The sequence below is a fragment of the Glycine max genome, chromosome 8 (assembly GCF_000004515.6).
Source record: "Glycine max cultivar Williams 82 chromosome 8, Glycine_max_v4.0, whole genome shotgun sequence".
NCBI lineage: Eukaryota > Viridiplantae > Streptophyta > Magnoliopsida > Fabales > Fabaceae > Glycine > Glycine max.
In genome coordinates, this window is record NC_038244.2 from 12,649,753 (window position 1) to 12,676,248 (window position 26,496).

The 26,496-nt window shown below is 32.1% G+C and overlaps 3 protein-coding genes across 4 annotated transcripts; 1 reads left to right on the forward strand and 2 right to left on the reverse strand.

Moving 5' to 3' along the window:
* Positions 1 to 1,126: 1,126 nt before the first annotated feature.
* LOC100306055 (uncharacterized) lies at positions 1,127 to 3,022 on the reverse strand. Of its 2 annotated transcripts, XM_041017577.1 has the most exons (3): positions 2,850 to 3,022; positions 2,129 to 2,568; positions 1,127 to 1,448 (listed from the first exon to the last, which is right to left on the reverse strand). In XM_041017577.1, the coding sequence occupies exons 2-3, from the start codon at positions 2,536 to 2,538 to the stop codon at positions 1,439 to 1,441; spliced, it is 420 nt and encodes a 139-aa protein (XP_040873511.1). In that variant the 5' UTR covers positions 2,539 to 2,568; positions 2,850 to 3,022; the 3' UTR covers positions 1,127 to 1,438.
* A 9,005-nt stretch (positions 3,023 to 12,027) lies between these two features.
* Positions 12,028 to 15,661, reverse strand: LOC100786953 (beta-hexosaminidase 2). The gene is made up of 2 exons (XM_003532850.5): positions 14,796 to 15,661; positions 12,028 to 13,220 (listed from the first exon to the last, which is right to left on the reverse strand). Exons 1-2 carry the CDS (start codon positions 15,619 to 15,621, stop codon positions 12,286 to 12,288), a joined length of 1,761 nt encoding a protein of 586 aa, XP_003532898.1. The 5' UTR covers positions 15,622 to 15,661; the 3' UTR covers positions 12,028 to 12,285.
* A 6,662-nt stretch (positions 15,662 to 22,323) lies between these two features.
* Positions 22,324 to 24,585, forward strand: LOC100790663 (DEAD-box ATP-dependent RNA helicase 47A). Its single transcript, XM_003531424.5, has one exon. It carries the CDS (start codon positions 22,724 to 22,726, stop codon positions 24,410 to 24,412), a length of 1,689 nt encoding a protein of 562 aa, XP_003531472.1. The 5' UTR covers positions 22,324 to 22,723; the 3' UTR covers positions 24,413 to 24,585.
* The last annotated feature ends 1,911 nt before the right edge of the window (positions 24,586 to 26,496 follow it).

Sequence of the window (26,496 nt, forward strand, 5' to 3'; positions counted from 1 at the left end):
TGGAAGAAACAGTGATATATTAATGGTGTTTGAGAAGAAGATTTGAAATTGGAAGAGAACACCAATGTGTAATTTAAACGGCCTTAAAAGGTTGGTGCGAGTTACATTTAAGAATCCATTTCTCATAATGACTCCAATAATGTTTTCATTGGTGAGTTAGGGTACCCTTTACCCAAGTGTTAAGTTTTCAAGTCAAAGCACGTATTCATGCCACATGTGAGTCCATGTCGTGTGCCTATAGAGCTGTCCATCAATACATAAATGGTGGAATGATTAGTTGTTGTCCCATTGAACAAGTTTTTCAAACATATATCCAAGTTAGGAACACCAATTATGCTCAAAGGCAAAAGGCATAGATAGGGCACTAAGATTTTGTAACCTGCCTTACACGTATTTGAGTTGGAGTCAACCACAAATATATGGTATATGCCTATGGCGACAAACCAAAACCAAAACCAAAACTAGTGGACAATATGAGTAATTAATCAAACAAAAAGAAAACATGGTGCAATTAACATCTTTGGGTTGGGAAGAGGGTTAATCAGATTTGAAAAAATCCTCTTAGAATAAGGGTAAATATTTATATTAGGAGTTGCTAAATTCGTTTCTTCTTCTTTATTACTATGAAATGGTTTAATTTTGACATACTTTTATATTAAAAAAATTATACTATTAATTAATTAATTAGAAATTATTTTAAATATAATTTTTAAAGTAATTATTATTAACATTATCATGCACGAAAATTTATAATAAGATGACATACTATTTTTTTTTCATTGTTAACTCATTCTAATAATAATTATATAATTGTGTTTTTCCATTAATTCATCATTTCTTTTTGCTATTCATGTTATTTATTGGCCATGTTAGCAATTTATTTATTATTCTCTTAAGTGAGATTTTTGCTGACAGTATTTTTATCAACTATGTAGGGTGTGTTTCCCTAAAAAAAAAAATGTAGGGTGTGTCTGTAAAACGTTGAAATTTCATTCAATGTGAATCCATAAAAATTCTTCGGTCACATTTTGTTTCTTGAAACATGTGAGACCGATGCCCAAATTGGTAAACAAACACTATTTTCCATTAAAAAAAAACTTGTTTTCAGAACCTTTTAAACAAAAAATAACACCCAACTCCTTATGTTTTTATTTAGTTTGAATACTATTATTGGCATACAAATAACTTGAACGCTATCCTTCACATAGTAGATAGCAAAATAACATTTGTGAATTTTAATTAAAAGGCGCCGCAGGTGGCTCTACAATCAAGGTAGATTGGAAACAACATTCAGGCAACATATTATAAACAAAAAGATGGACTTAGTAAAGAAATCCACGTAGGTAGATTCCTGTTTATTACAGAATATGTTATACATCCATACATATGTAGCAGAAAAATGTTCAGCATGCTCTGCAACACCCTCCAATTCCAAGTTTCAACCAACCCTGCAAAAAGTGTAGCAAAATAATGGTATAAACTAAAAAACGAATAATTAATTTAAAAGGTTAGTTACAACTATAAAAAATTACAAATAAAATAAGCAAAATATGTAAAGAACATAATATGTAAGGCCAAGAAATGTTAACAAAACTCTTTTCATCACACTTTTTTATTATTAGTTAAAATTCAATAAAAATCATATTAAAATATAAATTTCACTCCTTATTTAATGAGTTTTATGTATAATTTTATAAATTCTAATATATTTCATTAATATTGATTGGGTTAGAAAGAAAAAAATATTAAATAATCCTGAACAGCCATGTGTTTATAGTTTCGACTAATTTTTACTTGCACATATATTCAAGTTTTTTAATCTATGGAAAAGAATTATTAACACTTATTATGTCCTTCTTTTTAATAGAAATGTTTTTCCTAATTATAGGTTTTGTTAGCTTCCCAAATGGGCTTTGGCCTAAACCCCATAAGGAAGCCAACATAGTTGAGATGCTTATGTTTTTCTGTTGGCAATCGCTCTAATTTTATATATATATAAAATTAACACTTATAACGTGTCATGTAAAAATTAGTTGGAACACGATATTTCTGGACTATGTTATCATTTCTAGTTAAAAAGAGTGTATCAGAAAGTGTTTTTCTGATGATAAGGGCATATGAATGTTACTTGGAACAATCAGCATTGGGAGAGATAGCCACAGGAAGGGTTATTCCACAGTTCCCCGGAAGAGCCTGAGCCAGTTGTGAGTTAATGTTGATACTCTTGGAAGTGGATTTGATGCAGTTGCAAGCAGCCTTCTTGTCCTCTGAGGTTGTTGCAGCAGAGGCAAGAGCTTTAGCTCCTGAGCAACAAGCAGCTGGTGGCTGTCCACTGCCACTCACCAAGTAGCTCACACATGGCCTCAAGTCCTTGATCACATCACTGCATGAAATTGCAGCCTCTGAAGTTGTGGCGAGAAGTAGGATCAGAAGCACAAGGGTAGCTAATGCTCCTGAAGATTTCATGGTTGCTGAAAAGAGAATGATAAATGATGATGATGCTGGTATGAATTTTGATCTCGTTCTTTTTTTCACCATTTATAGGAGTTTGATCAAGGAAGCTAAAATCTGCAAGTAAGGATGGATTTGATTTGAATTTAGTTTGATGAATGAGTGCAAGAAAGAAGAAACTTGCCATTTTGAGATTTCTTTTCTTGTGTTTTGTCAAATTCATGGTTAGGTGGAAGTGGCGAATAAGGGGTTATTCAGTTTTAACAAGTAAAACAAGCATGAAGCATGTGAAAGTTCAATGGAACATAGTGTTATTTTCTTATTATGTTTTTCTACTCATGCAAGAATTTGATCACTTAACCTTCTTTAAAAAACTATTAATTGTGATGAAAGTAAACCTTGTCAGTGGTAACAGTGACAGCTTGTCTGTTAAGGAACAAAATCATGTGCAATTGTTAGCACAGGATGATTATCTGGCTCTGAATTCTGTTTTCAATTGGCAGAAGCAATAGGCCCCTCAATTGGATATCTCAACCATACATTATATAATATTCATAGTTTATATTAATTTGTACCAGAGGGTCTTTCTATCACCAGTTATTGCTTTTGATAGATTCATTTGCTTGGCTGTTCACCATTTCCACAATTATTGCCAATATTTTTGTCTGATTGAAACCCATCACACTTTTTTAAGGTTGTATTCTCATCTATCAGTAGTCACAGATACTGTTTGATGTTCAAGTAGTCTCAAGCATTATCATTAACAGGGATGTGACTGATTTATTCTTATAATTAAATATTGGCAATATTTATTGAACCTCTTTGAGTTGAACTTTAATTTCTACCTTCAAATTATTCTTATGAAGTTTGGTACCTGTCTTTCGCCCTCCGTTATGTTTAGAAGGTAAGTAAAAAAATGTAATAAAATCCTTCCAATAAAAATATTGCAAAGCGAATCATGTCTTTGGCTAAGTACACTTTCATTAACTGGGCAAATTTCTGAGGTTTTCAAAGTTATCTTAACACCACAGATGAATACGAAAAACATATAAAATCTGACGTGCGATTTCAATTTTACTTTTACCAAGCTACTGTAAGGAATTTGAAGAGGAAAACACATTGAAGGAACATTTCTCTAACATACTTCTGCTTCAAGGTTCTAAACATTTTTATTAATCTCTCAAGAAAATTATTTGAACACAAGGATTTTCCATATAGCAGGGGATTTTAATTATGGATATTGATTAACATTACATATCGCGGTCAAAATGCTCTTACATCTTCAATGGTCAAATTTTAATCCTATTCGATGTTCTCATTTTTCTTCAGAGTGATAAACTGGTTATTGTGTAATTTTGTACATGAGTTTGTCCTTGTTTTAATGCATTTTGTTTGATTTTATTGGTAAAACTCATGGAATTCTGTGAAAGTGTGATACAGGGTGAGAGTGATAGAATGCAGAAATTCAACTTAAAAGGGTTTGAAAAAGAGTTAAAAGAGAACTCTAATGAAGAGCAAGACCATGGTCTTTGGGAGAATGGTCTTGCTCATTCCAACACATCCATGCTTTGATTCTCAAGAATTGGAAAACAACGTCAGATTTTCCACAAACGGTCGTACTCATCCAAAACACCTCATCTTTTGCTTTGTGTACAAAATTTGACTCTGAATGTCTTGGTATATTGTGGGAACTCTTTTGGATTGGGAAGAAGGCGAGGGGGAAGATTGCATAGCCTTCTAATTGTAATTTTTCTTATTCCCTTCTCTTTCTCACGTATCAAAGGTTATTGTTTTATTTGTTTGTAACTATTGACTAAACCCCTCTTTTAAGGATTATGAATTATGATGTAATATATAGATGAACCCCAAGTTTACATAATTGAAATTGTCTTTATTGAATCAATTATGTTGTTCTATTGTGCCTAATTTTTTATTAGACTTAATCAATCTATAATTTAGTTATTTGTGTAATTGTGATAAATTTCACATTAATAATGAAATTATAGAACAACCGAATCCTATAGAATGAAGATTGACCAAACACATTTTAGGGATTTCTTATTATTATTCTCTATGTACTTGTGATTTCTCGTAATTTATTTCTTAATTGATCAAATTAGAATTAAATTAAGAGAAAGACTACTGAAAATGTTTGGCCAAAATCTTTTAACAAGTTAGTCATTGATAAACATTGAGAATTCAATTCAATTAATGTACAATTGGAGGAATTCAATTGTAAGATTTATTGTAATCCTATATCTCCTTATCTTATAAATTCATTGCATTGTCTCTATTTGTTCTAGAGTATTATTTTCTAACAAAGTAATTGAACACATTTGTCAACTATTGATTAAAAATAAAAATAGTTTAGTTTCTTTCGAATTAAGTTATTATGAGGGCATGACTAGTTCTTAGGGTATGATATTCGAACTTAGATTCACTATTATTATGCGTAGCATACGCTTGCACTTCACAAACATATTTTAGGTATCACAGAGCTATCAAATGGATAAGTTTAGCCTGACCTGAATCTCTCATGGACCATTTTGTTTATATATGGTGATACCTTTGCACATAAAAAGAAAGCTTAATTAATCTTTTTTTTTACAACTATAAGATGATAATAATTAAGAAAAAAAGAGTCGAGTATTAACATATATATACTTGGATAAGGAAATGCTGGCAACAGAATTTCTGATTTTTATAATATTATTTTGAGTAAAAGTTAGTCTGAATTTACTATTAATATAAAAAGAATAACAGAGATGTTCTCAAAATTCAAATTGTTATCAATGAAGTTCACTGTTGATGACATGTAGGGTTCATACTATTTCCAGCTAGACCTGCGACTCACGTGTCTTGATCAAGGTTTTTCAAATTGCACCACACTGCGGTCGAGGAACACTATCACATGTGGTGGTTTTAGTTCAATGATTCCAAAAAAATTTAAACTTTTATTTTGTTTATCATTCAATGCATATAAAATCCTTTTGGATGCTAATGATTCCTTACGCGCAGTAAGAAAACAAACTGCAGCGTCGAGTTTTGCATGGACCCATGATTTTTGGGTGTATCAATATAGCTGGTGAGAGTTAAAGATTAATCTTTTAATATTTTAAGAGACAGAATTTTGATAAGCAAATATTTTCTATATAGACGATTAGAATTGGAGATCGTTAAACTCTTGGCTATATTTCAGCATTTTGTTGATATGAGTAGAATAGAGGTCGAATCCTGTAATTAATTAAGGTTTTGGATGAAGTCTTGAATAAAAAATACAAATGATAACAACATAGGCCCAAATTTTTGGTCGTTGATAAAAAATCAATTATTAATAAAATCAAAAAATACTTTGCATCAATCCAAAAAAAAAACTTTTGACTATATATAATTAAAAGACATAATTATCTTATAAGTACATTTGGGGCCATGAGATCTAAATCCCTTGTCTTCTTATTGTGTCTTAAAACTGAAGTATATGGCTCATTATGTATTTTCACGAATGGGTTATATTTATGATTATGTGAGAAGAATAATAAGTAATTGTTACAATACAACAGATAATAGTAATAATTAGTTTCAGGTCTATATATATATATATATATAAATGGGGTTCAGAAATTTGGATTTTGGAAGTCAGAATTCTCTTTAATTTCTGTCTGTCTCCTTTCACTCTTCTTTATTCTGTTACTGTTTCTACGTAAAAATTTAAATAACTCTTCTCAAAATGAGAATAAATTCACACATATAAAGATTTCACCTGATAGTATATGCAGAAAATCTCGTGTTTATTATCTCCCCCTCTTTCTCTTTTTATAAGATATTTGCAAAATTTGATAAGATTTCACTTACTATAAAGATTTATGAGTCAAAAGGAACAGAGACAAAATTTCACATGTGAAAATGGGTATTAAAAGATCCATTCACCTTCTCATATACACAATATATATGTGTTGCCCCTTTTATTTGGTGCGAATATCGAATTCTAGCTTGAAGTAAGGTAGGTTTTTTTTTTTTTTTTTCCTTTCCCTAACATATTTTACGACTCTATCCTTATCTTCAATTTTCTCCATACCTTGTCTTTTGATAACCCAACTTGTCTCGGTTTGTCACTTTCTTTGGATCCACATGCCGCAATAATCACGAAAAAGTAACAAGATCACGAGAAACTACATTGTATTTGCCATAATAAGTAGGCTATAGTGTACGTATTTGGTAGGTTTGTCATAACTAGTGCATGCAAAGATAACGTGAATCTTGAGAGGTGTTGCTCTTAATTATATGCTCAAAGAATGTACAGAAGTCAAATAAGGATATTTTAGACAAATAAGATTTTTTGATTCGGTCTCTCTTTTTATATTCGGTGACAAATAAGATTATTTTATTATGAGAATGGTGCAATTAATTATTTTCTTTTAAAATGTGCAAATTACCATAAACCACAAATAAATTGAGTCGGGAGGGCTGAAAAAATTAAGTACAACTTCTCTTAATAAAACATTTTTTTTTCTGCACAAAAGAATAATTGATTAGCATTTGCTGGTACCGGCAAAAGAATAATTGATAACTATCAATTTAACATATTTCTGTATGTTGTTTTGTCGGATTCAAATCGTCTCTTATGAAATTGTCTTACAACATGCGAATCAAGAATTAATGCCGATACACATATTTCTTTATGGTTATGATTACGAGACTCTTGAAAAAGAATTTTATATGACTTGTAAGTAGAAACTCCAAACTTGATTACCCCCACATGCATGGGGGTACTTTTTGCATCCAATGTCCACCATTGCTGTCTGTTTTTTTTTTTTTGTTTGTCAAAGGCATATTGCCTAAAATTTACAAACCCCTTAAGTTTGGGCCTAAATCTGTTTGAACTTTGAACCAGTGTGCAATGTAAGCATCGAGTCTACAATTCGTTCAAAAAATATAAAATTGTTCCCTACTCTTCCATGCAATGACCTAAGTTCCACTTCAAAATCATTTTACACCATGTTCCAGTAATCACCACCACCTCCTTTGAAACAAGATAATCACCTAATATAAGTTGTCATTATCTCTACCAATTGTCATATCACTTCCTTACCCCCTTAATTACTTTGCCTTTTGCCTTGCAGAAAAAGCCCAATCCACCCGCTACTATCACACCGTGTTCTAGTGATTGTTGTATTTTAAAGGTATTTCAAAAGACAAGAGTTCCACGTTGTCTAGACATGTTTTGTTTCTCTTGTTTATAAATGGACTTGGGACTAATGCTTTTAAAGTAGCTAGTACAGGGTCAAAGAGATCGGTGATTTCTTAGAAGGTAAATACGTAGTAGTTCTAAAGAAGAAGAAATTAAAAAAGATTAGTCCATAATTAATTTAATTAAATTTCTAGTATATCACCAATTTAGTTCTCAAAGTATATTTCACTCTGTATCCTAAGTAGTCTTTAAAATAATAAAATTATTTAAATAGTTCTGAATATTTATCATTTAAGTCCCTAAGTTTGTGTAATTTAATTAGTAAAATTCGGGGACCAATGATTTGTTTACTATTTACCACGATCTATAGTACTTTTAGGACTATTTTTTTTAAAAAAAAAAACTATATGAACTACATAGAAGATAAGGTATTATTTTAAAAAATAAAATTGACGATATACTCATTTAATTTCTTTTCTTTTTGAACGATACTCATTGGATTTCTGTGCACACTCTGTAAAAAAAAATTATATATCTACTATCATTTAAAATTGATGCTAGGTATAATTTTCTTGATAATTATTATAAAAAGCAATATTTAGTTTACATTTTACACGATCAAGCATTAGATAATAATATATATAAAAGCTTGATAATATAAATACTTTTTTAAATTATCAATTCATATATTATATTGTGACAGTTTAATATAGTTAGTTAAATATGACACATGAACTGTTTTAGATTCCTTGATATCTATATAAAAATACATTATGAATTTACTCAATTTAACTTTCTTAATTATCTTTAAAGTTGTAAAACAACAACTATTTATTTTAGAACAGTGGTGGTGTGAAACACACTCTGTATGCAACTAAATAAATAAATAATCAAGGAATTCTTTAAAAACAAGTAAGAAAATAGTTAAATTAAAGAAAAGCAAAAAATAAAAAATAAAAGTCCTAAACAATGGGAACAAGGCATCCAAACAACGCATTCTTGAGCGTTCCCCGACGCCTCAACAGCCAAACCAGTTTCCAGCAGCTCTCTGCGCCGCCGCCCTTCGCTGCAACACTCGGCATCGGCATCGGCATCGGCGGCGGAGGGAGCTCCCTCCGCTCCTGCCTCATCTTAATGTCACTCAATTCCATCTGCAACGGAAACTTCATCACTGTCCCAAACATTCCGTTATAGCGCGAGTCTCCTCCGGCAACTCTCGCTCCTCCGGCGCCGGCGGCTCTCACTCCCGGACGGCAACCAGAGCCATGCCACGTACCCGTTGGAGGTTTCCGACCTCAACAGCGCCCGGGTTTCAACTTCTTCGGGTCGGCGCGTTATGACTTTGCCGCAGAAAACGACGTCGTTGGGGACGCCGCCGGAAACATAGTTAACAGCCGCGGGAAAATCGAACTCGAATTCTGCGGAGCGTTTCATAACGGAAATTGTTGTTGTGTTTGGATCTTGGAAGTGGTGTTGAGAATAACGAAAGTGTGACACTGAGAGAGAAAGTATATATAGTTTTGAACGAAAAGAAGGAAAAAGAAAGCAAACACATGGGTCGTGTCAGTATATAACGTTAGTGTTACGAGGTTTCTTTCTTTCTAGAATGCGTAGAGAGAGCGTGAGAGGAAAATTGACTTAGTCGTCATGGGAGTGAAGTTTTTCTTCTTTTCTTGCTTCACATGGGAGTGTGAAGGTTTCGTTAATTTGTTTCTGGGAACTCTAGAAAGCAAAGAAATATTTAATTTTAGGCTTGTAAATTATAATTTATTCAAAAGGTTTTCCATAATTTACTCCAAGTAAAAATGGGTTAAATAACCTATTTCATTTTACCAATAGAATTCAAACAATTTTCTTATTCTTAAGGTTAAATATGGTATTTTCAAAAACTTGAAGTTAGAAATTATTTTTTAGAGACCTTTGGTGTCGTCGGGGCTTAGTCAGAAATTCAGTTCAAGAGAACCAAGAAAAAAAAATTAGTAAAGAAAACTAAATTTCCACATACATAAAATATACAAAAATATTCAATATTATATATAATATTTTTTATTATAAATAAAAATGTATATAACTATATTAAGTATAAAAATAATTGTATATAAAAAAAACCTGTCAGAAAGAAAAGAAATAAACCAGATGAATAAAATAATTTTGAATAGTTATTCGTGGACACCTCAACCTAATAAATACACATTTAACACTTTTTTAACTATCTTTCTTTTTCTATCATACTTATATTTATCCTCTCTCTTTTTTTCCCAAGAGTCAACTAACATAGTGATTTTCATATATTTTTTCTCAATAATTTTATTTTTAATTTTAGGGGATCATAAAATATTTTTTTATAGTAATTTAAGTACATTTAAAAAAAAATTGGGGGGTGGGGATTATGGCCCCTGCAGGTCTACCTTTAGCTTAATCTTTGATAGGTAATCTTTTTATGGAAGATAATTTTTTATATATTAAATAGAATTATTATCCACGATGAAAATATCTCTAAATATATTTAATGTAGCTGTATAATTTACGAACTTAATAATTAAACTGAAACAATTCTATTTAAACTACGCGCTAGATAATATTCAACATTTTTTTTGGTGATCTGACAATATTCAACATGATTGGTTTAAGTATTTTTTAAAAAATGTTTTTTGGGTTTTTGGTTACTAGAAGATTTTGACATACATTTGTTAAGGATGGGTTTGCTTCCATATCTACACATATTTTAATGTGTGGGTAGAGATTCGGTGTGAAAAAAGTATTTATTTATTTGTTTGTTTTGATTTTGACATCACCAACAGAGGAGGACAGAGGGCATTGTGGGACTATTTCTCATCAATCGGAAGGAAAAGGTTGACTTAAACCTGGCTTTGTTAGTGCATTAACATTGCATGGATTTGAGCTTAAACCACCAGATTTTTTATTAATTATCTTGTGTTTCAAGGTTTGTGATAGAAGGTTATTAAGGACAACGGAGTTGTAGTGTGTGACAGGTTGACAAAAACGAGTGTTTGATTCAATTATTCTAGATTTTCTTCAATTCTCGGAGAAATTTTTAAATAATAATAAACAATAATTTCTTTAAATAATTAAATCAATCTCTCTCCAAACATGTCCATTTCATGAAGGGTACAAATTTTAATCTATGAAATATGGATTGAATTTTTCTAAAGTGCAATCTTCAATTTAGAAGATAAAGTGTCTATATTCTAATTATTCATAATAATAAATAGTTTCAATCATTATAATTAATTTTAATTTTTCACATTAAATTTATCTTTTAAAAAAAAATATGCCATCTATAGTTACTTATTATCAACTTCTTCATCATTATTATTGTAACTGTAATTGTCATCATTATTATCATTTTATGGTAGTATTGACCATAATAATAATGATAATAATGTTGAAGGTAATAATATTTATAGTAATATAATTTTTTTTGTTTTTTAGAGAGCAAAACTAATGTGACATATTTGAATTAATGGTAAGTTGGTAACGATTTAAATCATTTATTATATATTCTCAATGTTCAAGATGTGCGCAATTACCCTCTAAAATATAGACTGCACTTTACATGAACCTAATCCATGAAACATATTTTTGTAAATACATTTCACGCAAGTTGTGTTTAACATTTTGAACCAAACATTGGAAGTTAGTTTATCGAACCAAAATTACTTTTTTTTCTTAAATAATTTTTGGTCCCTATATTTAATTTTTTTGTTTTGCATTTGTTTGGATAATTTTTTCTATTTTTTTTTTCCTTTTGAGGAGTAAATGACTATTTTAAGCCTAACTATCCAACATGAACCAATCATGGATTCGATCATAAAATTAATCTAACCATACCCTCTTACTTTTTGATTAATAATTAATTTTATGAATATTTATTTATATTTAATATTCATTTAACTAGTGTGTTAAGACATCATATATCTCATTAAAATATAATAAATAACCTATTAGTTAATGTGATAATATCAAATCAAGAAAAAACATTGCATTTGAAAATACACGTTTTCCCCTATAAACAGAGCATACTATACTAATTCAGGTAAAAGGGATGAGCAACATGCTCATCTTAAACTGTTATTCTTGCTCGGTTCATTAATGAATTTATTTCAAAAGTTTCCACAAGATGTAATTTACCTATCTGCCCATGAATATATATAATAAAAAAAATCACTGGTCAGTAGTTAATTAGTAAAAAAGGAAAAAAGAACAGTGAGTCATAAAATTTGAAAGAACAGTCAAGTTCATCATTCATCACTAATGCTGATCCAACTTTCTCTCCTTGCTACATAAAACAGAACAGCAAACACCTAAGACCCCAACATAAACATCGATTACAATGTTAATCTACCAACAACCATCTCAAGACACCATTTGGTAAAAATTTAATCATATTAGACAACACCTTAAGTTGCAACATCAATTGAAATCAAGAATTGTTTAAATTGATGTAAAAACCAGTATTCTTTGACAACTACAATCACTCATCACAAAACAATAGGCTTTCAGGAGCCAGCCCTACACATGAATTGGACACTATAAACCAAATTAAAAGTAAGAAAATATTTGCTTGAATAGCTTCTTTTTTTCTTCTTCGTCATTTTCATGAAAAAGGAAGAATGCAACTACACTTATTGAACTGTGTTGCACATGCCAGGGTTTCTAACACACCAAAGTGGCTGAATAGGCTCAGCACCTATTCCTCTACTTACCATTCTGCTTCTCCATTCATTCAATCTATCTGTGGCCTCTGCATATCTCTTCATACCCTTTTCATCCCTATTTCCTGACCATAATGACTCAGCCAACGCAGAAGTTCTTGGCCAAATTCTTCCATCCAAAACAGTAGAATCAGCTTGTTCTGTCCAAAGTGCCACTTCCCCACCCAAAACCAACTTTGCTTCTTCCTCACTCAACCCATATGCTATGTCATAATTGTATATGGTTTGCCATGTCTTGAAAGGTCCACACCAAGAGCCACCGTTGTCTTTGTTATCCCCATTTTGCTGATCATAGATACTATTATTCCCTACAAAGTCACCATGGCCACAATCCAGATAGTAGAAGTCTGATGACGACACAATGGTGCGATACCCCGAGGAAACAATCCTTTTGGTGTTGTTGTGTCCATTGTTCCATGTCTGCAAAACCACATGCTCCTTGGGAAGAATTGTGGATGGCACATGGACTGTTTCACTTAGCAAAACATCTTCCCAATAGACGACGGTTCGGTTGAGGGACACTATGAAAGGGAGAGTGTTGTTGATGAACTTCTCAAGAACTTGGCTGAGAGTTCCACCATTTGACAGATACTTCTGAATTGTGGGATCAGTTTTCCAGCAACCTGGTACAATCTCATCAGCACCTGAGTGGTAAAATGGTTCTGGAAACAACGTTGTCATGTCACGAATTACGTTCTTTAGGACTTGGTAAGTCTTGGGGTTTAGAGGGTTCAAATGACCTGTTCCTGGTTCTGCAGCAAGAATGTCACCTTCTGCTGGCCACCAGAACATGTTGGCACAAGCTACAATTTCAGGGTAGGCTAAAGCCCAAGATCCAGTGTGCCCTGCCATTATGTGGTTCCTTATTAGTCAATGATCATCACAATTCTTGGAATCACTATCTTGTAAAAGTGAAAGAGGAAATGATAGCTATATTTTTCAATCAGAATAAGTAACACTTTGAAAACAGTGTTTGAAACTTGGATATATAAAAAAAAAGCCTAATTAATTTGTTAGTTGTCCTTATGATTATAATATTTAATAAAGGACAAAACTTAGTTACTGTTTGGTTGTTCTCCAATCAGAATTAGAGTTTTATGTCAGAAATGTATGTTGACTTTTATTGCAAACCTTTATTAAGATGAAATTAACTTCAACTAATTAGAGAACATGACCAAAAAAACGTAAGAAATTGTATCCAAGTTTTATTCATTAATAAACACTAACTCCTAATAGACAAAATTTATGCCTTATCAGCAGAGACACTAAGGATCACAATAGAAGGAGGGCCCCCCCAATTAGCCAATAAAAGTAAGATTCCAATCTTCTTTATCTAAGAGATCTAAGATCCAGCTTAATAGCTCAGACTCTTCTTTAGTATAAAAAGTTGCATTGTTGATCAGAATGAAGACCTAAACTTTAACATTTTTTTTTTGTTACAAAGGAAGTGTATTATGACCTGGTTTGGGGAGGGGGGTCATAAGCTTAAGTTTAGGCAAAGTGACCTAGCTCGAACTCAATTCCTGGATCAAGCAGTTCCAATGGGACACAGTGACAATTGATGTTTCAGATATTTTCAACATAAACTTTTGGTATCAAAATTCATCAATGTTTGGACTTTTCTAGATAATGCACATATTGGTTACTATATGGCAAGTGTATGTCCCTTAACTACCCATTGGTTAGCACTCTGACAGGAAAAAAAAAGTATAAACATACTTAAAAACAGATTCCTATATTTCAAAAACGAGCATCTTAAAAGACACAAAAGGCAACATAAGGGGGGGACAAGAAGTAATTAGTGCGATTCTTGCTTTTGATGAGAAACACATCCCCTCTTTATCTGTTATTAAGTTCTGTCTGTCTAAATAAATAACATAACTCTTCCAAAAACTGCCACTGATAGAAACAAACATTTAGGAATGTTGAATTGTTGATATACACAAATTTTCAAAAATCTTATTCGTTCTCGTATATTTATAGTTATTAATACACAAGTTCTAACTTCGCCTATTTGGTTTGAGTTTGACAAACACAATTAACACCGATACCTCACAAAACCAAAATGTCATCTAGGATTTACTGGAACAAGGTTCTGATGAAAAAAAAACAACTATTATTATGAAATTATTGAAATTAAACAAGTAGTAGACTATCTTATGCAACTTTGAAAGGAGATTATGATTAAATATTAATCAATTAATCCAGCACTGTTATTTACATACAACTTGTGAATTCATTGAAGTAACAAACATACAGAAAGAAAGAAACAGGCAGGGTAACAATCAAACACATGTCAATTAATTCACTAATTTAGCATTCTTGTTGAAGCTGAAATCTTTCTAATGCAACTTGTGCCCCAAATAAGGAGACAAACAAAAACCAATCAAACCTCAAAAGAAAAGGGAAATTGAACTAACCAGGTGAGTCAATCTCAGGCATAACACGAACCCCATGATCAAGACCAAACTCCACAACCCTTTTCACATCCTCTGGTGAGTACACCATGTGAGAGGCATAAGCACCCTTTTCAGCCAAAGCAGGCTCCGAAGGAAGGACCAATGGGAAAGACTGCGAGTCCGTGACGTGCCAGTGGAACACGTTGAGCTTGTTCATGCTCATGGCTTCCACTGTCCTCAACAAGTCCTTCACTGGAAAATAGTTCCTTGAAGTGTCAAGCATGATGCCACGGTGGGCGTAGAGCGGGGAATCCCACAAGTGGACCCCCACTGCAACGCACGTGGGGTTGCCCCATGCGAGCTGGGAGAACGTCTCCAGGCCTCGCATGGCTCCCCACGTGGTCTTTGCAGTGAGGGTGGCTGAGGAGGAAGAAGGGGGGATGGAGAGGGTGTAGGACTCGTCCACGTCGTGGACGAGTCCTGCACCGGGATCAAGGACAGTGAGGGTGAGGGAATTCAGTGGTGGGAGGTTTGTGGAGATGTTCACCCCTGGGGGGACAAGTGGGTGGTGGTGCTCGGATTTTACGAGGTTTTGGTAGCGGATGATGGCGGCGGAGAGGTGTTTGTTGTGGTGGGGAGTTGTGGTGGTGATGATGGTGAATGTGGAGGCAATGAGGGTGGCTTGGTATGGTGGGGCCCACGTGAGGTTTCTTGGTTTTGGCCACACGTTGATGATTGTTGTTGAGTGTGCATTGTTCACTGTTATTAGGCATGACAACATGAAAAGTAGTAGTAAAAAGAGTGTTGGTTCTAGTTTTGTCATAGTAATGGTGTTGGTACGAGGCATTGATGCTTGTGTTTGGAATGCTATTGGTTTATGGTTGAGATGGATTAATATGGAGTTACTGTTATATTTATATACGAGAATTAATGTGTGTTTTGAAAATGGATTGAAGTGGTTTATTTAAGAGTCAGCAGCTTCATCGGCCAGATAGTTCTTGTTTTTCTGTTGTTTGTTTGCTTGTTGGTTGGACTATGTGCACTTGACACTTCCTTTGGTTTCATTGGAGATTCATCTAGAAAGGAACAAGTTAAGAGTAATGGACTGCACTAATATTATATATTGCTAATAATTGTTTATGCGTTAATGACATCATAGAACAAAGAAGCATGTGGTTTAGACGTTTAGGATTCAATCTTTAAATCGATTTGTGTATAAAAAATATTTCTTAGAAGATGTGAATTATTTCTTTAAAATTTCAGTACTTTGAGATATTAATATTTGATTCTTGACTAGAAAACATCAAATTTCCAAAAAAAAAGTAAATAATAGATACACCACCCAGTGTAAAAATGTTTTACACTAAAGTATAATTAATTAATTAATTAACTTTTATAATAATTATTTTGAAAATCATATTGAAGAGTCATTAATTGACCGTGTAAAAACAATTGCAACATATAATTAAATGCATGTTAAACTCTTTAAATTATGGATGGAATAACGAATGTTTATTTGAAATTGCTTTAGATTGTGATCCTTGAATATATTTTCTCCTATGGAGTTACTATTTTTTTAAGGTTCCATTCATTAAAAGTACGTCACTCCCTGCAGTTAAGCTAAAACTGTTTAGTGATCTTAATCATGATTCATGATGCAATTAATTGTTTAGTTCTTCGCCGGCGTGCAAGGCAAATCGATTTTGTGCTAAGTTTGGTCTTTCTACAAACATATATATGTCTTTGATAGTGGTCAAAGAGGGTAAATGTCTAACTTACGGCTCTACAAAATACAGGAGCCATATTCAAAAAGTCACGGATTATTGTAACCATCTTTGCTTTGTCTCCTTTCATTCTCTCCACTATTTAGTCTTTAGTCAAGTGAGATTGATTCAACTTGCCAAACTTGGCTACCCCTTTCGATCTCAAGGCTTGTCCTACAAACTTATTATTATTTTAAAGTTTAAATATATTTTTATGTTTGTAATAAATGATTAATTTTTGTTCTGAGTCTTTATTTCAATTAAGTAACAAGAGAGATTCAAAATAAAAAATTTAACATACCAGAATCTAATACAGTCAAAAAATTTATTAGAAACTCGAAATAAAAACGAATCATTTAACATATTTAAATCTTATATTAGAAAATAAAAATGATTTGATATTAGAAGTTTCACTCTATTCTAACCACTTGGACTAAGCCCCAAAAGCCTAAACGACATCAAAACACTACTATATATAATCTTACAAAAAAAAATGAAAAATTATACGTGAAAAAGATTCAAAGTGACAGGCAAATAAAATTGTTTAACAGAAGATTAGTGGGCCTTCTGTGTTTTAAGTTGATTTTGTTCTTTCCGTTCCTTGACTCTTGGCTACATTAATTGTAACTACTATACATTTGGATTTTTTTGGGTACGGAAAAAGTTGCCGGCACTGCACAATGTGTTCGGATTTCATTTGAAAACACTCAAAAGATGACATTATTTCATTAATACTGGCCGGCTTTAGTGTTCCATTTTCTTATTTCTAGATGCTGACTACTGTTCATTAAATAATTAAGATTAGGCAGATACTAGTTAAGGTTTTTCTTTAATTAATTACTTGCTTTTCAGAAAAAATGATGAGATGCGAAAAGGGGTCTAGGTTACCGCGCGGGAAGAATCAAAATTATTCCATGTTGGTATTGCAGAAATTGTGTTTCTCATATCTGAATAATAAATATTTAATTTGTGGAATATGTCTACAGAACTATTTCTGAAAATTAATAACTACCATCATAAAAAAAAGAATTTAATGGCATTGACAAAGTTATTCAATTAGAAATATCTGGTAATATGACTTTTAAGATAATTTTATTAAAGTAAACAAATTTATCTTAAATGATGGTTTATAATTGAATGATGGTATAAAACTATTTATATATTCTTTTTTCACAAAAAAAAAATAAAGATAAAGACGAATGATATCTCATAATCATAAGGAAACAAATAAATATATAATGTCTTTAATATCTTCATATAATTCTTGATCTCTATGAAATTCTCAATTGCATTTTTCATCCATAAAATATTTTATTACGCAACATCTGAGAGCACTACAAAAAAACACATGATTTAGAGACCAAATAATTTGGTCTCTAAATCGTTACATTCGGTCACTAAAACTGTTAGCCACCGAAATAGAGATCAATTCATCTGCGTCGCAAAAACCTAGTTGCTAAGCCTTAGCGATCGAATACAAATTCAGCCGCTATTTAGCAATCGAAGTGTCCAGAAGCAAGTAAATAAAATTCAGTCGTTGCTTATTTGATGCTATTTTGCTTGGACCAAATCAGTGATCCATAAAGTCGGATGCTAATTTAGTCGCTAATGAATAATTAAATTTTAAATATAAAATATATTAAAATTAATTTAATCGCTATTGAATATTTAATTTTTAAAATAAATTAAAAATAAATGCATTCAGTCGCTAATTTTATAATATAAAATGAATTAAAAATATAATCTGCCTCTAATTCGGTCACTATTTAATAATTAATTTTTAAATATTAAATAAATTAAAAATCAAATTCTATTGCTAATTAATATTTAATTTTTATATATAAAATAAATTTAAAATAAAATTCGTTCAATACTTAGTAATGAATTTTAAAATAAAATAAATCGGTTGCATTACAAAACAAAAATATGGTGTATTTTTTGTTTTTTCATTTATTACATTTTGACCTGTTTAATATTTATCGACTATATAATTAAACTTATAAATAAAAATAGACATTCATAATGTGTAAATATATCTAATAACAAAGTTCTAATTTAAATTGATAAAGTGCAAATTCAAAGTTTTTGAAAAATAAAATGCAATGTCAAAGTTTAATAAAGTTCAACAATCTCATTCATACGAAGGAAAAAGGGAAGAAAGAATGAATCCAATCACACGAGATGGATAAAGGCATGTAGGTGGAGATTCAAAAAACAAACTGAAATAAAATAGGAGGCCTATCCTAAGATGAAAAGGAACAATCTAAAAAAAATGAAAATTTTCATGCATAAGAAGTTTATTGATTTTATTCTTGAGTTTGGAAGAGAATCATGGTAAACCTATCATATCTAATCTAAATACTTAAAACTTCAATAGATGGAAAGTAGACAACTAAATCTCAAAATATATAACAACACATAAGAAGATGGAGATACCCTTAGTTTTTCCCAAATGCTTGGATTGAATTTAAATCACAACATTCCAATCTTGTCATATCATATTCAAAACAGGAGAAACTGAGAAAATAACAATAACAAATTCTGTTTATCTACATAAAGGAAAGGCTAAAAATATAAGTTACCCAATTTTTGAGTCATTCTTCCCCACAAGAATCTTGCATTGACTTAATTTGCTAGTGATGAAGTGTTGCTTAGAGAATCATCTCGTAACTCTTTCCAGTCAATCAATCAATGCTCAACATCATACGGAATTTCCTGAATTAATAAATATGTCTGTCAATATATAAAATATTGTAACACTATTAGCTAATGAATATATTTCTTACCAATTTTAGCTATATATTAGAAAAATCAATGGATTCAACATCTACCTAATGTACATGGTCCAACAACCTTTCACGCATAACTTGTAATGCTATCATCTTCATAACTTCCTCACTCATGGTAAATGGATCTTCTTCCTAGGATCGTTGAATTGTCTATGCATAAGAAACAATTAAAAAGCCAGAATTTTGTGATTGGTTAAGTTTTCAAGACAATTAAACTCACTCATGGTAAATAATCTATGAAAACCTACAAGGTTCAAGTTTTCCAGATAATCAAAAGAGCACTATATCCCTTATGGAAATAGAGGATTTTGTGATTGGTTAAGTACACTGCTTGTTACCAATGGCCAATAAGCATACCAATATATGCATACAAATATTTTTAAAATTCAAAGAAATACTAGAAATCCCAAAGTACTTTCCAACTATTAAGTTAAGCAACAATCAAAATTTAATGAATATCCAACTAACTGGGATATAACATGAATGTTAATACATGAGCAAGGCATATTATTCATATCAACCTTTCTGTAGATTCAGAGGTATGCCTTCTAGGTAAATACAACCAAATCCAAATTTGCTAGAACAAGTAAAATAGGAAAATTGGGAGAATCTAAAATATGAACTCTTGCAAAGGATGATGATCATAAGTGGTAACACAAGTAGAACAACATAACACAAAAACAATTATTTATTTTGTCTACTATTTGGTAGTTGATGATTTGGTAGTTGATGAGAAAATAAATGGAAAGTTTGTGGTGTGAAGACAAGTTTTGGAAACACAACTTTTATTATAGTGTAGAAACTGTTGGGTATTCGTTAAAAAAAAAATGTTGGGCATGCTAAGGCAAGATGAAAAGATTAAAGCCTATGCATCAAGAATATTAGGCATTTATTTTGTCTACTATTAGGAATTCTTGAACTTATTTGACTTCCTCGCCTATTAGATATTAATAATTAATAGAGTTTTATTATTCAAATGGCTTAGTGTTGTCCTAGTTTATTTTTTGTTTCACAATTTATTTTATTTAAACTTTCTTATTTAACTAGTCATATAATCTTCTATTGTTACGGATCACATTAAAATTGTATATGTTCCTCAATATTAGATATAGTACAAAATTATTAAATTAAACACCAATTTAAAATGATTTTTACTACAATTTTCTTAAATATAAAATAAAACAATTCAAACATATTTCTTAATTATTACCAACCATAATTAAGTGCCGAAATAAACAAAGGATACTTTCTGTAAAAAAATAAAATAAAATGATACTTTATAAAATCTGAGGATTCCTATGATTGTAGGACATTTATTCAAAGATAAGAAATTACTTCTCGTTTTATAAAATGTAATAGATAAAATTAAATTCACGCAACGAGAACTTTGTATTATATATATATATAACAATTAACTGACATAAAAAATACATTAGTCTATTTTACGTTTCGGGCTTGCTAATAAAATAAAACTTATGATAAAGAAATACTTTGACTAATTAGTAATTACTACAACATTTTAAGTGGTCTCCCCCCTCCTCCCCATTTTTCCTATTGAACACGAGCAATTTTAACTTGAGTTCCTTATTTGCAATTCTCCCAAAAAAATTATAGGTTTAATTTGGATAAACTTCTTCATAAGTATTTATAGGAAAAGAAAATAAAAGAGCAAAATGAATTTAGTTTCTCCCATGAGTTATAATCAACTTATGCACTTTAAATTTTTATAAAAGTTTTCTCTTTTAACTTTTCCAAAAGTTATAATTAAGTTATGCACTTTATATTTTTATAAAAGTTTTTTTATTTTAAGTTAATAGAGAAGTTTAATTATTTTACCTTATTATTTTCTTTTTCTAAGAGTATTTATGGAGAAATTTATCCAAACAAAAAAGTTAATATAAAAAGGAATAGGTTAAACAATGAGTATAAGACTAGTCCTCAATTTAAATAATAAACCTTACGACATGATAATATATCTATGAACCTCAAAAAATGACTATGAGCACTTCATAGAAATTGATTGAACTCCAAGCACTTTCAACACGGACATTGACATCCCTGTAAGGAAATCCACCACAATTCAACATAAGCCCAAGTGCATCAACTAAAATGATATTTTAACAATTATTTTACCCTTGACTTCTAAAGGATGTTGAACTTTTTGGTATAACAAGATACTTACCATAAATGATTGAGGTGACCATGAGTTGGGTTGGTTCGAGATTAGGAGGTATTTTGGTAGAAATTAATTGATGTTAATCCAATTTAATTGGTTTGATTTTGTTTGATTTTAAAAAATGACAATTTGAATTAAACTAACTGATCACATTTGGATGGGTTTCGATAGGATCATTGAATCATCTAAAAAAAATATTAAAAAAAGAAAAAATAGAGAAAGAAAAAAAGAAAATCATAATAAAATAAAAGAAAACCAATGGATAATATTAGAAATGAAATTATGAGAAATGCTAGCAACATAATTTTTAACACATATACTATTTTTATGGATTAAAATTGATTGAAAATGAAAAAAAAAACTATGCGAGTCTCACATTATGTTTAATAATTCTCACTTTTGATTTTATAATTTTCAATAATTTTTAAGATTTTCAATAATTTTTAAGAATTAATATATATGCACTTAGATCGACATCCAATCACAAATCATTGTTTTAATTACTTTAAAATAATTATTTTAAAAAATAATAAATCTATCTTACATCATGAGTTATAATTAAATGACTATGTAAAACTTTTTACATCAATATATAATCTTTTTTCTTTTAAGTTTTAACCAAATTATGTTTTAGGAAATACTCTCAACAATTAATTTTTTTCTAAAGTAATGAGTTCAGGTTTGTTGAGATTCTACATGTTAAGATTGTTCATATTCTACATGTTGGGATCTAGGTTGAATCCATGTCATTTACAGTGATAATATAACATTATTTTATAATATATATATTGATTTTTTTAAAAATAAAAAATCTTAGATAAACCCTGAAAGATATTTCTTCCACAAACAAGTACCTCCCAGGACTCACAGCAAAGAGCCCTGAAGTTGTGATGTTCCGCCTTACCCAAATTCCTCAACCAGGACACCGATTGTCCTAATTCGGGTAATTGCTAGCTACTTCATGGCTATTGTGTTCACATTGTGGTGGTAATAGCCACAAGTTTTTCACATCTCTTCACACAGAGAACCAAAAAGGTTTCATCTTTTCACCACCCTTATCCCAAAGCTTTTTCATTTTTGGTGGGTTTTTTTCTCGTTCTTATTTGTAGCATATTTTAAGGTTTGTTTGAAGGGGTTTTAGCAGCTATTAATATCTGTGTTGTTCCATTTGGAGGACCAACAGAACATACAAAGGTTGTTCTTTTTGTTCTTGTTAAAAAGATGCCAACTTTGATTACATCTAGGTTTCTTTTGCTTGTTGGAGAGTCACTCCACATGAGAAGGGGTTTGGCCACTTCTAGGTCTGTTTTATTGCACACTAGTAGTGTCCAGTGTATGAGCCAGGTGGAACCTCATCATGGTTCCGTCACCCTCTCTAGCATAGGTTTGCAAACTGAAACTGAACCTAGAAACAGAAGCAAAACAAATAAGGTTAAGCCATTGGGTTCACCCTCTGAGAATCTCAAGAGCAAAGGGAAGCCCTTCGGCATTAATGAGAAGAAAAAAACTTTTAGGGTTGTAGAGAAACAGCAAATAGAGTCTGCCCCTTTTGCTGCAAATTCATTTTCAGAACTTGGCCTCCCACTTGTGTTGATTGAGAGGCTAGAGAAGGAGGGTTTCACCGTTCCAACCGAAGTTCAGTCTGCTGCAGTTCCCACCATTCTCAACAACCGTGATGTCATAATTCAGTCTTACACGGGTTCGGGGAAGACGTTGGCTTATCTGCTTCCTATACTCTCGGTTGTTGGGCCACTGAGGGGGGAAATTGGTGAAGGTGACAGTGATGGCGGGGAGTGTGGGAAGAAGTTGGGAATTGAAGCAGTGATTGTTGCTCCTTCTAGGGAGCTTGGAATGCAGATAGTGAGGGAGTTTGAGAAGGTGCTAGGAATGGATAACAAGAGGGCGGTTCAGCAGCTTGTAGGGGGTGCAAACCGAACCAGGCAGGAAGATGCTCTCAAGAAAAATAAACCTGCAATTGTTGTTGGCACGCCTGGTAGGATAGCGGAGCTCAGTGCATCCGGGAAACTTCGAACTCACAGCTGTCGATTTTTGGTATTAGATGAAGTTGACGAACTCTTGTCGTTCAATTTCCGGGAAGACATGCACAGGATATTGGAGCATGTTGGGAGGAGATCAGGTGCAGACCAAAACTCAGATTCTAGAAAGGCCGAGCGACAGTTAATTATGGTTTCTGCAACTGTGCCATTTTCTGTTGTAAGGGCAGCTAGGAGCTGGGGTTGTGACCCACTTCTTGTCCAAGCTAAGAAAGTTGCCCCACTTGGAACTGTCTCTCCCTCTGAGCCTATCAGTTTGTCTCAGTCTTCACCCAGCTCAAGCCCTAGCTTGGCTATGCCATCTCCAGCAGCAGTAGAGAGTCTACCTCCTGCATTGAAACACTATTACTTTGTAACAAGGGTGCAGCACAAAGTTGATGTGTTGAGAAGGTGTATTCATGCACTGGATGCCAAATTTGTGATAGCCTTCATGAACCATACTAAGCAGCTAAAGGATGTTGTCTTCAAGCTGGAGGCCCGTGGGATGAAAGCCATGGAGTTACATGGGGATCTTGGGAAGCTTGCTAGGTCAACAACTCTGAAGAAATTCAAGAATGGTGAGGTGAGAGTTCTGGTGACAAATGAATTATCAGCAAGGGGTTTGGATGTGGCTGAATGTGATCTTGTGGTTAATCTAGACTTGCCGACAGATTCAATTCACTATGCACACCGAGCTGGCCGAACTGGTCGGCTTGGTAGGAATGGTACAGTGGTAACCATATGTGAAGAGTCAGAAGTGTTTGTTGTGAAGAAATTGCAGAAGCAGCTGGGAATACCAATTGCATCCTGTGATTTTGCAGAGGGGAAGCTACTTGTCAGTGAAGAAGAGAAAACAGTAAGCACTTCTGAAAGATGAGGTGTTATATTTTTGCAACTTGTTTAGGCAACAATGCAGTTTCCATGTTCCATGTTTTATTCTTCATATTGCTTCTTACCTATTGTACTTATTGACAATACTTGAGTGCACATTAGAAGCTTCCTTGTATTTTACATTTTAAGTTTAGTATATTGATAAGGGTATCTGTTTCACACTGCTACTGCTTATAGATAGAGATTTTGCCTGAATGTTTATGAACATGCGAACAACTTAGACACAGATTACTTTAGAAAACATGATTTCTATGAAATCAGTATTCTTTTGTTCTTTTTTCCAGTTGGATGGAAAACATCAGTCACAGAAAATTGCTCCTCTGGTGAACAGAAGAAAAATGGTGGGAATTAGCAAGGAAAAACCAAAGAAGAGAATTATGAGGGTGCATAAAAAACTGGAAGGGGAGAACTATGGGAAGTAGTGTGATGAACGAGTTAGCACAAAGTATGGAGTACTGAACTACTGATATATAAATAATATGAGAAAGAAAAGAAGGTAAAGGGATTCAAAAGGGCAAGTGAGTGAGCATTAAAAGAAAGACAGATAAGGACTAGACTGGTAGACATGTAAGAAAATGGTGTCATCCATGTTAGATAAGATGTGCAAAAATAGGGTGTAACTGAAACAGTATTGGTTAGCAGAAAATTTTATACCCAAAACAAAGGAGAGGATGAAATACTGAAATTATGAATCTGTAGTCTGTAATTAAAGGAATAAGGTTATCATATACAAATCTTGTATAAGTTAGTATACCATTCAATTCAAATAACAGAACCTTTATTCAGAAAAGGAAGAAAAATCCGTTATGCATGATGAAAGATTCACACTGTCTTGAAGTCTTGGGGTTCAAGGTGTAGGTTGACCACAAATTCTGTTATTTTATAATAGTAATTGCTACTATAAATTGATGTACCCGGAAAACTACTAATTAAAGGTCCAAATTCTGTTATTACAGGTGTAACTAGTATTTTGGTAACCCATTATTTCTGTTATTGCTTGATAAGTTCTATGTTTTTGTGGTTATGAATAGGCGGTCTCTGTGTGGATTTAAAATGTTGAACAAATATTTTGAGGTTCCAACTAGACTTGGGGTGGGGGGGCCTTGATTTATGCTATTTCCAATCTATAATCAAAACATTCCCTTGAGTCATGAATTGACAATCTTATGGAACTCTTTGGATAGCACACTAATTGTGACCTTTTTTATTTGTTTAGACTCCTTATTGACTGTGATTAAAACTTTATTCTTGTGGAATTGGTTGGGAAAGTAGACAGGGAGAATGTTAATATAGGTGATAATTGAGCAAAAATTGGAAGTTAAAAGGGGAGAGACGGAAGAAAGGGTACACAGGGTTTACAAGGGGGAAACTTGAATAATAAAGTATTGGAAATGGATGGTAGGCAGTTCATTTTACTGTTTTCTTTTTGACAAACATAAAAAAATTGAGTCTTAAGTAGAACTAGAAGGAATGATAAGGGTTAATTTGGTTACCAGGTTCAGGTTTTAGAAAAACACCTTATAATGTCAGAGATTTGAATGAGAACTGATTTTTCCCCTATGGTATCCCTGAGTTATTTTGATAATTTGAATCAGAATCAAAAAATGAATCCTCATTAAGAGAACCCTAAACCAAGCCTGTACCAGTGTGGTCACAACCTTGATCAGGGAAGAAGTCACTTCAATAGCTGCGGATAATTGGAGAAGTGCAGCCCCTCAACCTATATAACTTGGATACACAGTTCTAACTTATCCTATTCATTCACCATCCCATATTTGATTCAATAATCTCCTATAGTTAGTGATAATTGTTACATTGTAACAAACTAATTAGTTATGCCTATCAATACCCCCTAGCCTTTCTTAAAAGATCCACCTGATCAGCACTTCCATGTCACCCTATGTTAGTAAATGAGTTTATGCATCACATGTTAATTGCATTTAGTATGAATAGGAATTAGTATTTAAAAAGTAAGTGTAAAACTCACTCTTTTTTTATTATCAAGTTATTTGTGTGAAATATTCTCCAGTTTTATCGATAATTAATTTTTATTAGAAAATTTAACTGATC

What these genes read in the sequence shown, in the direction of transcription:
- LOC100786953 (XM_003532850.5), bottom strand. Translation starts at nt 15,621, where the DNA reads ATGCCTCGTACCAACACCATTACTATGACAAAACTAGAACCAACACTC. An exon ending in GCCTGAGATTGACTCACCTG is followed by an intron (nt 13,221 to 14,795) that starts GTTAGTTCAATT and finishes ACATAATGGCAG; the next exon opens with GGCACACTGGATCTTGGGCT.
- LOC100790663 (XM_003531424.5), top strand. Translation starts at nt 22,724, where the DNA reads ATGCCAACTTTGATTACATCTAGGTTTCTTTTGCTTGTTGGAGAGTCA.
- LOC100306055 (XM_041017577.1), bottom strand. Translation starts at nt 2,538, where the DNA reads ATGGTGAAAAAAAGAACGAGATCAAAATTCATACCAGCATCATCATCA.